The 12,272-nt window shown below is 41.0% G+C and overlaps 1 protein-coding gene across 5 annotated transcripts in view; it reads left to right on the top strand.

The window, feature by feature from the left end:
* Tmem164 (transmembrane protein 164) overlaps nucleotides 1-12,272 on the top strand; it is a 162,011-nt gene that overhangs the window by 87,522 nt on the left and 62,217 nt on the right. For all 5 annotated transcript variants that reach the window (XM_048336830.1, XM_048336831.1, XM_048336827.1 and 2 more), the window contains one exon: nucleotides 5,976-6,042. In XM_048336830.1, coding sequence (XP_048192787.1) covers nucleotides 5,976-6,042 — 67 coding nt within the window. The remainder of the gene's footprint in view (nucleotides 1-5,975; nucleotides 6,043-12,272) is intronic.

Genomic DNA, 12,272 nt, shown 5'->3' with positions numbered 1-12,272 from the left:
TGATCCATTTTGAGTTGATCTTGGGCATGGTGATAGGCTTGGGTCTACTTTGAGTTTTCTACATATGGCTGCCCAGTTTTCCCAGCACCAGTAGTTGAAGAGGCTATATTTTTTTCAATGTATGTCTTTAGCTCCTTTGTTGAATATCAGCTGACTGTAAGAGTGCGGTTTTATTTCTGGGTCTTCTATTCTATTCCATTGGTCTTCAGGTCTGTTTTTATACCAATACCATGCTGTTTTTGTTATGATGGCTCTATAATAGAGCTTAAAATCTGGTATTGTGATACCTCCTCTACTGCTTCTTTTGCCTAGAATTGCTTAAATTGTTTTTTATTAAGTTATTGAGTTTGATGAGTAAACTGTACACATTTTGTCTCACTTTATATATTTTAAAGGTTGTCTTTACAGGCATTTTTCGGATACAGTTTTGAATTTTGATTAAGTTCAATTTATCATTTTTTCTGTATTCATTGCTTTTTTGATTATATGTAGAATTGCTTTCCTAAGGTCACAGATTTTTCTCCTAAAATTATATAGCTTTATATTTTATTTTTTTTTTATTTTTTTTTTTTTTTTGGCCAGTCCTGGGCCTTGGACTCAGGGCCTGAGCACTGTCCCTGGCTTCTTCCCGCTCAAGGCTAGCACTCTGCCACTTGAGCCACAGCGCCGCTTCTGGCCGTTTTCTGCATATGTGGTGCTGGGGAATCGAACCTAGGGCCTCGTGTATCCGAGGCAGGCACTCTTGCCACTAGGCTATATCCCCAGCCCCTAGCTTTATATTTTAATTTAGACTTATGACTCAGCTTTTATTTATATAAGGCTTTATTTATATAAGCTTATGTGTGTGCACTATTTTACATATGGATATTGAATTTCTGCAATATCATTTGCACTGTTGTCAAATGACCCTATCAGTGTTAGTCTGACTATAGCATTCTGTTCCATTGATTGATGTGTCCATTCTTGACCAAGACCACATTACCTAATCATTCTAACTTTATAGTAAGCCTTAGAATCAAGTAGTATGATTTTATCATCTATCTTCTTTGGAAAGTGAAGTGAGCCAGATCCAAAGAAACATGGACTCTACAGTCTCCCTCATAGGGAATAATTAGTACAGGTTTAGGCTAGTCACAGCAGAGGATCACAAGAGCCCAGTAGCTATGCCCTTATGAGCATATAAGATGATGTTAAGTGAAATGAACTCCATGTTAGGGAAACGAGTGTTATATCACTGTTGTAATTATTTTCAACATGCCATGTGAAACCGTAGCTGTTTTTGTTGATGATCCTCTTGTATTCCCTGCCTATAGTTGCCCCCGTGCTATCACTTTATCTCATTTGTGTACCCTGGATACTGTATATACTGGTATTAGAACTAGGGAAGGGAAAGAGAATATCAAAATTGAGAGACAAAGGATAAAAAGACAAACATCTCCAAAAGCAATACTTACAAAACCATTTGGTGTAAACCAACTGAACAATTCATGGTGGGGGGAGGGAAAAGGTGAAGGGGGAGGGGGGAAGTGAGGGAGGAGGTAACAAATTGTACAAGAAAAGTACCCACTGCCTTACGTATGAAACTAACCCCTCTGTACATCACTTTGAAAATAAATAAGTAATTATTCAAAAAATACATCAGCTATTTCTGTTACTTTGCCCTTCTCTATATATTTTATAGTTAGTTTGTCTCTAGACACAAAATTAAATTTCTTTGACTCTATAGATCATATTCATGAGAATTGGTATCTTTCCTATATGAAGCTACAGATTCTTACCTACTAAGCCAACTGAGCCCAATAGCCTATACAAAACTAAAATGATTTGCAGGAAATATTTGTGAGAGTAGTAATAGCTGTTTTGTATTCTTCTATATGATGACCAGTTAAGTGTAGCCCCATGAGGTGGTAGTAAAGAAGCAAAAGAAAACAGTTTGTTGCATTCACGAGGATCTGGGACTCTAAGCAGGGCTATATGGGAAAGACATCAAGATGGGAAAGAGAGAGGGGAAGATTTAGGACACCACCATCCTTATTAGAGTTTCCACAAGAGAGAGGGTAGGGCTGGGTGAAGAGTTCATAGTTGGCTAATTTGAATTATTTCCATAGGCTCTAAACTGAAGGAGATATTCCTAGTTACCTGGTACTTGGCTCTGAAAGGAGTATTGCCTTTGTAGTATAAGGGTCAGGTGGAGGAAGCCTGGCTGTGGACTGGTTAGTTTGGATCTGAACAGCGTACCTCTGACCCAGCACCCCTAACACTCTGAAAGGCAAGCAAGTCTACCTAAAGCCTTTTTTCCTGTCTTTGTCCCTCCTATCCACTTCATTTCCCTCCCCTTTCCCTTCTTCCTCTCTTCTCCGCTTTTTAAGTTTGGCTCTCTCACACGATTCCTTTTTTCTATTTTTTTTTTGGTTCCTTTCATTCATTTCCCTCCCTCCCTCCCTCCCTCCCTCCCTCCCTCCCTCCCTCCCTCCCTCCCTCCCTCCCTCCCTCCTTCATTATTTGTGATCTTGGTTTTCTTTGCTGTGAAAGGAAAATGATTGTAATAAAAATGGTGATAATTGAATGAGATAATATATTTGAATATTCTGGCCAGTGATTTGTATGTAGAAATGTTCAATATGCATTAGACTTTTTTTGATGGTGGGACTGGCTGATGCTAGACACACATTGTACCTCTTGAGCCCCACCCCTTAGCCCCTTGTTAGATGCTTTGTAATTACTAATGTACAAGACCTCCTTGTGTATTAAAGACAATATTCAACCTTTTGGCATAGATAGAGCTTGCATAATTGAATTTTGAGTACTCAGAAAAAGGCTTGCCTTTTTTTCATTTCTTTTTTTTTGCGGGGGGAAGGGGCAGTAACTAGGTTTGAATTCAAGGTCTTGTATTTGCTATGCTGTACCACTTGAGCTACATACATCCCCAGCGCCAGCCCCCCTTTTTTGCCAGTCCTGGGGCTTGAACTCAGGGCCTGAGCACTCTCCTTCACTTCTTTTTGCTCAAGGCTAGCACTCTACCACTTGAGCTACAGCACCACTTCCAGCTTTTTCTATACATGTGGTGCTGAGGAATTGAACCCAGGGCTTCATGTATATGAGGCAAGGACTCTACCACTAGGCTATATTCCCAGCCCCTGCCCTCCTGCCCCTTTTTGTCCATCACAATGCCCCATAATTTTGGAGTTGTGATCCTATCAATGTCTACTTCCAGAATAGCTGTGGTTATAGGCATGAGTACTATGTGTGGGACAAGTGTTGCCTTTATCTAGGAGTTTTCTTGTTTTTAATGTTGATACTGGCTTTATCCTTTTTATTGTTGGCAAGTGGACTGTGGAAAAAAGTCTTTTTTATCCAAGTAGTTTGCTTCTTTTCTATTAGTCTTGGTAGAAATGTTTTTCTGAAAAGTTCCTGCTTTGGCCAGCTCCCTTGTCCCTTATTAATTACATTTTAGTTACATCCTTTTCCTGCTGTACTTTAAGTAAAACATACTATTAGAATCTCCTTGAATTTTAGTTATATCCTGTTAATTAAACCACATAATTGAACTTGAGCTCAGCCAATCAGAGCAGAGAGCACAGCTTGCTGGGTTAGGAATAAAAAAGGAGCGGCTTGCCTGCTCTGTATGCTTGCTTGCCAGATTTTTAGCTGATGGTGTAGGTGTATCCTTCTACAAAAGTAAACCTTGACTTGACAAGTTTCTTTTGAGTTGGTGGTATCTTTATGCCTATGCAGCACCCCAGCATCCTGAGCTACTTCTAACAGGACCAATTCTGTCAGCTGCAAGATGTAACTTTTCATACTCAAATATCTAATTGGTCTTGTGCAGATGCCAACATTCCTTTGAGGTTAATGGCAGCTTCACCTGGAATATCCATGTGATTTTTTTCTCTCCCAGGTTACTGTTTATGCTGTCACTGTCACAGAGAAGGGCCCAAAGTCAGGATTAGGTTAGACTCTAATGCTTGCAATCCTTGTCCCGAAAGTATGAGGTACACCCTTGAATGACCCTCTGGAACACTGCCTTAAGTAGCACATTCTCCATTGTGCTTCCTCATTTATTTTTGTGGGTCCTGGGACTTGAACTTGGGGCCTGGGCACTATCCCTTAGCTTCTTTTGTTCAAGGCTAGTGTTCTACCACTTGAGCCACAGCATTATGTACAGCTTTGAGTACTTTTACTGGAAGTAAGAGTCTCAGGGACTTTCCTGCCTGGGCTGGCTTTGAACAGCGATCCTCAGATCTCAGCCTCATGAGTAGCTAGGATTACAGGTGTGAGCCAAAATTGCCCAGTACTTCCTCATGTTTAGGGGCCAGTACTTCCTCATGTTTAGGGGCCAAGTACTGTTAACCAAGTTTTATCCTGAAGAACTATAGTGGCCTACCTTGTCATCCTTGAAAGCACGTTAAGACTGGAACAGGGAATTCAAGAGGAGCGGGGAAGACCCTGCAATTAAAAGGATCTGCAAAAGAACATCACTGTTTTGCTGTCTGAGGAGACAAGGACAGGGACTCAGCTATAAGGCAGAAGGAGAGATGTAAGAGTTTGGGGCCTAGAGTCTGGATAAGATTGGGTGAGATTCTAGGTACTTTGTGATAATGTGGCATTCATCAGTTTACCTTACTTAACTGAACTAGATTTCCTTATCAACAAAATGAGGAGAGCCATTCTAACTGTTTTGAATGATGTCTATAAAAATAAAGTGAGCTAGTGCATATGAAGCAGTTAATTGGATACTGTCCTTGAATATATTAAGTATCACTATTTTTGAGCCTTTGGTGATAAAGAACAGCAGGAAGAAACACACTGGGGATTGTGAAATGCAGCCTTGGGGCTTCTGGAATGTTCTCTGAGGTCTTACAAAAGAGAAGCATATATAGACCGACTTTTTCATCAGGGCATGTCCTTTTGTGCTGGGGCTTCTGTGTATCAGGGGCTTGAAGAGGGAGAGAAAGAGCAAGAGAGAACATGTAGTATGTGAGCCACAGTGTCTTCAGTATTGTATGTCATTGTACAGGCATATTGACTTGATCCTAATCCATCAAGTCAGCTTTTCTTCAGGAGGAAAAAACTGTCATTTATTTCTGTCTTCCTCAATAATAAAGGCCAATTTACCCTGAATGATGCAGAAAGCTGCTTAAACCCCTTCTCTGATTTTTCAGAAGTAGGTTATGTTCCTGAGTTAATGGCTCTTGACTTAGGATGGGTTTTTAGTAGTCTGGAATTGGATCTAGGAAACAGTATCACTACCTAGTGTTTTTCTCCTTCTCCCTTCCTCACCTCATGCTGGGGGAACTGAGGACATTGTGCATGTTAGGCAAGTGCTTTACCACTGAACCATGTCCCAAGCTTTCTTTTATTATTATGCTACAGAACCCAATATAAATAGATCAAAAAGAGCCTGGAGGACTGCCACATGGACCTATCACCTCCAGCAGTTCTTGCAGGCATATCTGAACCCATGGGGAAACATATCTGAACCCATGGGGAAACAACGTTCACAAAAATCTGCAGCCCTTTTCTGTCCAGTGTTTTGTCTGGGAAGAGGATTGGCTGAAGCTGTGTAAATGGGCAAGAGTAATCTAAGAAGCAGGTTTCTGCTGTGACAAAGCAGCACTGAACTTCTGTTTTACTCCTTTGCTAATGCATTAGCCCTTGAAGCTGCTGATTGGGGCTGCCTGAGTGTTTACGGAGCACAGAGCCTGTTATGTAATTAGGTGCTGTAACAAAAGTGTGTTCAGGAAGTGTTGTGGGTCATCTGACTCAGTGACAGAGCTCTTCAGAACATTTCAGTGAATGCAAATGATGCTGCTTTGAATTGACTTGGGGTGTGTGCAAACTCTTGGGGCTGTATTTCAGACAGTCACATGGATACATAGCTGTCTCCCATATGGCCTGACTTAACCTGCAGATCTGCTATATTTACATCAAAGTCTGGACATGATATGTGAACCTGATCTCCTTTTATCTTCTAGGTTACAGATGCACATGTTGAATGGAGCTCTTCTGGCACTGCTGTTTCCTGTGGTGAATACCCGGCTGGTGAGTAGCTTCTTCTAGACTCTTTAACACTGACATCTAAAACAGGATTCACTCATTCCTTTGTGGTCCAGTGATTCTTAGACTACATGCACATGATTATTTCCGTATGTTAGTGTGTGTTTATATATACTAATGTATAGGTTTGACCCAGTCCAGGGAAGCTCAAACAGGGAAGCTCAGTGGTGGAACTCCAGAGCTGCAGTTATAGTTTAGATCAGAACTAGTATAGATCAAAGAAGTTTTCAGAAGCTCTAGGAGAGCTTTGGTGGGAAGAAAATAGGCTGAGGCCCCTCTGTAGAGACTTTCAGATGTTTAAGGGACATATACAGTCAAAGGCTTAGAATAATCTGTCAGGTAGCTCAAAGGCTCTTTACTTTGCCAAGGGTAGCCTTGAGCAAGAATTAAGAGTTCTTCACCTATCCAAACCTTTTACAGAGCATAGGGAACCCATCTACTCATTCCTCATGGCTAGCAGGGAGAATCCTACTGTGGTAGGGTGCAGGTGATAAGCCAGCTTCCAGAGAAGCATGAGTTAGAAGGCTTTAGGGTAGAGAGCAGTTTTCACATTTCACCATGTGAGGCTGAGGAGGTCTAAACAGGCCACTTTGGAAAGCTCAGGGAAAGAAATCACCTGTAAAATTCTAACTACAGCTTTCTGCTTCAATTATTTAAATGTGCCCCATACACAAAGTTCACAGCTTAACTCTCGAAATGGCAATCCTTTTCATTACATAGCATTTTATATTTTATAAGGTCATTTCCTATAGCAAGTATGTGAGACAGATTCAGCAAGTAGTAGGGCTGCTCATTTTACAGAGGAAATAAAAGAACACCAGTGTTTGGGGAGGCATGGCCAGAGCCTGGGCCTCTTGATACTAAAAACCACAGCTGTGCATTGCTCCTTCTGAAGGATATGTTCATGCCCTTGCCTACATATACCAGCCATATCCTCATAACAATCGTGCTTCTGTAAATTCATGTGCCTCATCAGTAGGAATGAAAAGAGAAAAGCATTTGTATGGAGCAGTGATTTCGAACACTCAGTAGACTTCAGACTTACCTAATTACCTGTGCTGGGAGTATGGCTCAGAAGTAGATCATTTGCCTAGCATGCCCACGGTCCATCCTCAGCACCACAAACAGAAAAAAACTCCAGAGGCTCACTGAGCCCCAAATTGGAGGGTCTGATTGACAGGGGGTGGGATGATGACATAATGAACATTTGTAACCATCTCGTGCCATGGGGGTGAAGGTCTTGGGATCGCTGCTGGATAATCAGTGTGACAGGCACTAATAGCTCTGTTACTTTAAGAATGTAACTTCAAGTGTGGCCCAAGGATGGTAACCTGTGTGCTGCTTGTTAGAAATGCATCATTTCAGACTCCATCTCAAACTCCCTGGCATTGCCAGGTTTAGGTTACAGGCCTGGAGCCTTTCATCCCAGAGCCTTTGGTTCTACCTTGTAGGTAGACCACTGTCAGGTTGGCAAGGGAAGGCCATGCTGTCCCTGTCTTAATAGGTAGGAGATGTTCTGGCTAGTGTTCCTCTGAGGACTGGCATCACCAGTCACAGGCTGCTACTATAGGCCCCAGTGCTCTTCTTTCTACCTCCTGAATAATGTGACTTGCATGAATTCACCTGCTGAACTGCAGAATGAAAAAATCACCTAAGGGCTGGTAGGTCCAGCTCAGGGTAGGGAGCATGCATAGCATGTACAAAGACCTGGAATCCATTCCTAGCACCAAACAAATGGACAAACACGCAAGCACTTTTGCCTTGATCTCAGAGCAGCAGGGCTAATATACCACAGTGGGGTGCAAATACCTCCAATTGACTAAATAAACCTCCACTTAAAAAAACTGGCTAGTTTCACACAGCATAGCAGTATTCTTTACTAGCTCAGGGCTGTGAAACATTGTGGGAGCCAAAGTGAATCCTTGCTTGCCTGGGGAGGCAACCTATCTGTGTTATCACTCCACTCACCTTGTTCTCATTTACTCAGCAGAGTACAGCTGCTTTCTTCCTTTTCAGCAGCCCTATAAGATTCTAGGAAAGGGGGCCTAACAGAAAACCACTTTTGGGACTGGCCAATGATTAAGAATTTGATTGCTTCCAGCCAAGAACCCTTACAGAACAGTCTTTGCCATTAGTTGAGGAGTATACAGTTCCTCTGGCCAAGCTGCCTTCTCTCCTCTGTTCCTTGTAGAACTTTCCCCCAATGAAATCCAAGTAACTTTCTCCTTTATGAGCCATTGAACATAGAAGCAGGAGCTAAGATTCCAATTGTACAAATGCAAAAAAGAAAGGTCCCAGGGGGCCTGGTCTCATACCTGAGTCATTTAGGAAGCTGATGGTTAGATTTTCATTTAGCTAGTATTGTTACACCAAAGATCCTGGATCCTTAACTGCAGTAGCAACATTATCAGTTGCCACTTCGTTTTTACATATCCCAGGCCAGCTTAAACTCACATGATTCTCTTGTCTTGTTATGGGGTCCGGAAATTGATGATCAGTGAGACCACTCAGATGACAATCAGGGATAGGATTGGGGATGGAAAGAATTTTATCGAATAAGAAAGTACTGATGCGCCAGGGCATCTTGACCATAATGGGACCCATCTGACCATCAGGTGATAAAACAGGGTGTAGCTCTCCCTGGGGGTTACAGGTGCGGGCAATACAGAGCGAAACAGGTGTGGGCAATTGAAACTACACACTACAGAGCAAAGGGCTAGTTTTAGAAAAGTTTCACATTGAACAATGACATTAATACTGAACAGTATTACCAATACTTGTTGTGTAAAGTTAGTATAGTAACAGACAAATTATTTACATCACTCCAGTCTCAGTCTCCCAAGTGCTAGGATTACAGGTATGCCCACCATATCTTGCTCTGCTGTTACTTCTTGAGTGTTTATTTTGTACCAGATACTAAATATGTTACACAGATGAGTTTACTTAATCATAGTAAACTTCTGAAGTAAAGTACAGCAGGCCTTATTATCCCTAAGACAATAGACTATATGAGGATTGTCTTCCTCTGAAACCTCTTTCTTTGACATAGAGATGATAGCCCACTTACTGTCTTCCCTCAACATCTGTCTGTGCATACACACTCATTAGGTGTAATTGTGGGGCCAATTTTTTTTCTCAAAAGTACACTTAGCACATTAGATTGGAACACATTTAATAGCTTCTTTTTAACTTAAGTCTCTCTTTGAAGACCCTATCACCAAATACATTCATATTCCAAGGAACTGGGGTTAGGACTTGAGCACTGAATTTAGAGGTGCCTTAAGCACCTGTACTATGTACCTGCATAGAGAACATGGTTTCTCTTCTGCCACCTAGGTTGCTTTGTCTCCTTTCTTTTTTTTTTTTTTTTTTTTGGCCAGTCCTGGGCCTTGGACTCAGGGCCTGAGCACTGTCCCTGGCTTCTTCCCGCTCAAGGCTAGCACTCTGCCACTTGAGCCACAGCGCCGCTTCTGGCCGTTTTTCTGTATATGTGGTGCTGGGGAATCGAACCTAGGGCCTCGTGTATCTGAGGCAGGCACTCTTGCCACTAGGCTATATCCCCAGCCCGCTTTGTCTCCTTTCTTGATGAGCTCAGGTTGACTTAAAATGAGACAGGAAGATTGACATTTTTTTCTTAAATCTCATGATCCAATTAAGCAAGAAGGTAGCTTTTGAATTCTTTTTGTCCTTCCTTCTTTTTTTTTTTTTTTTTTTTTTTTTTTTTATTTATAATGCATATCTTTATTGAACTCAGAATGGAAGGAAATGCTTTCATGTGGGCACCTATTAGGCATTTGCCTGATAAGTACCTGGGTCAAAATGACCATGCTAAGAAGGCAGTCATTTTTTTGAAGATTTTTATATTTAAATGTGGAGCTTTCCATCATAAGGCCTACAAAATTATAAAGGGAATTAAGTTAGAAATCTCTTCTTTGTATTCCATTAGAGTCATTACAGAAATAGGGCCACAAAAGGTAATAGCAATAAAATCAAATACCTTGAGGTCTGTATGCAAATGATATGCTAATATATGGTAATGGAAATAGTATGTTCAGTAGCCATAAAAATACTAAATACAGCTAATTAAAGGTAGGTAAGTCACTGTGTTTTATACTTCATAGCTATATGGAAGAGGTAGTATATTATGATAATTACAGCATTGCTTGCCTTAGGAAATGCATCCAACATGGTAACAGAATTTCTCATTCTGGCATTATTTGTCCATTTCACTGAATGTAATCACTTGTTCTCTTCTCATCCTCAGGCCTTAGATCCATGAAGTAAGTGGAAACTGAAATGACAAATTAAGTCCTTAGCCTCAAGACAAACAAATACTTCCCTCCCTAGTAACTTAACTCACTTCTTATATGGGCCCTTTTACCAGAGGAATGAAGTTAAACATCAGCCATGTTGAAAATTTAGGCTAACCAAGGATTCTCAGAATACCTGAAAAATGCAATGGACTCTTTCTCACTGAAATGTACTTTTATTTAGGTAATTTATTCTTTGCATGAACTCAGATCATGGAATTCACAGTTTTATTTTTCATTCTTAAGAAATGTGAAGGCTGGGGATATAGCCTAGTGGCAAGAGTGCCTGCCTCGGATACACGAGGCCCTAGGTTCGATTCCCCAGCACCACATATACAGAAAACGGCCAGAAGCGGCGCTGTGGCTCAAGTGGCAGAGTGCTAGCCTTGAGCGGGAAGAAGCCAGGGACAGTGCTCAGGCCCTGAGTCCAAGGCCCAGGACTGGCCAAAAAAAAAAAAAAAAGAAATGTGAAGGGAATGCAGAACCCATACAAGATTTATGAAATAGCAGAAAGTTGCTGTGAAACTTATTTATCTAAAATACACTTGATTTTCTTATTTATCTGAAGTTATGTATGTATATTTAGTATGAGGACAGCATTTTTCTATGTTTCTATGTATATGATTAGGCCTGAAATTTGACCAAGGTAGGCTAAAAATCAATCTTGAACCCACTATAGACCTGCTTAATCAGAAAATTTATATTTTGGAAGCTTCTTTAACAAAATACAACAAACTTAAAAACTAAAAGGGATCCTCAGCCCAGCCTCCTGAGTAGCTACGATTACAGGCATGAGTCACTGGTGCCCAGCTAGATCATTACATTTTAATGATGGTGATCTGTCCCTAGGAGTTAAGTTAGGTGGCCCAGGAACCCAGCTCAGCATTGTTGGAGCTGATACCCTGGATACTAAAAGTAAGCAGAAGAGAATGTGGTGGAAATACTGGCAATCCTTTAGTGCAGGCAACAGCCCAAGATGTGAAGAGCACCACAGTATTAGGGCTGCCATGAAGATGGGAATTGAGTTGAGACGAGACACTGAGTTAAAAGCCTTCCAAGGTTGCCCTGAGATCTCACCTTCTTCCACATGCTATTGAATATACTCTGTTTGGCTGCAGCTGCTGATCTGAAACATTCCCTATTTCCCTGAAGAGTGTATTTCTGCTGTTGCTATTTTGTGCCCCTCCTTGTTTGGAGGGAACTAGAAGCAAGGGAATCACATAGGAGACAAGCTGACTTCTGCATTTTACTGACCTCATTCCCATTATCAAGCTGCATTATGGAATTAGTGACTAATTTTAGTTCCCAAACCCTGCACCACAGCAAAACAGAAAGTATTGGGTTTTGTAGACTGTATTTTGAACTGGAAAGCAACAGGAAGGAAGTTTTCTGTAGCATGCTGGGAAGTGTGAATACCCAGATGACTCTAAAAAAGATCTGATTACTGTGGAGAAAAACTGTGCAAAACTTGACAGCAAACCCAAGAAGCAAAATAACCCATTGCAGAAGGTCTTGGTTAACTTTCTCTGAGATGTCTTTCATTTTTATTAGACCCCCAGAGAAAAAAGACAAATCTCAGTCCTGGAGATATATATATATATATATATATATATATATATATGATTGTATATTATTAGTATATTAAATATATGGTAATATATGTATATTTATGTGTATGATATGTGTATGTATGTGTATGGTAATATATATATAGCTTAGGGGACAAAACTACTTCCCAAGTCACCTTTCTTTAGTCTGAACTGTTTCAACCACACTGCTTCTTAGAAAAACATACACTGAGCTAGCAGCAGTCATCAGAAGGAGCTACAAAGTGCAGGTGTAGCATTAGGTTGTTGACCTCTTTCCTTCTTGGGAAGGAAAGGAGAGACACACACTTAAAACAAG

Source organism: Perognathus longimembris, chromosome 28, assembly GCF_023159225.1.
Source record: "Perognathus longimembris pacificus isolate PPM17 chromosome 28, ASM2315922v1, whole genome shotgun sequence".
NCBI classification, from domain to species: domain Eukaryota; kingdom Metazoa; phylum Chordata; class Mammalia; order Rodentia; family Heteromyidae; genus Perognathus; species Perognathus longimembris.
The sequence above is the reverse complement of the archived record's forward strand: the minus strand, read 5'-3'. Positions and strand labels throughout refer to the sequence as shown.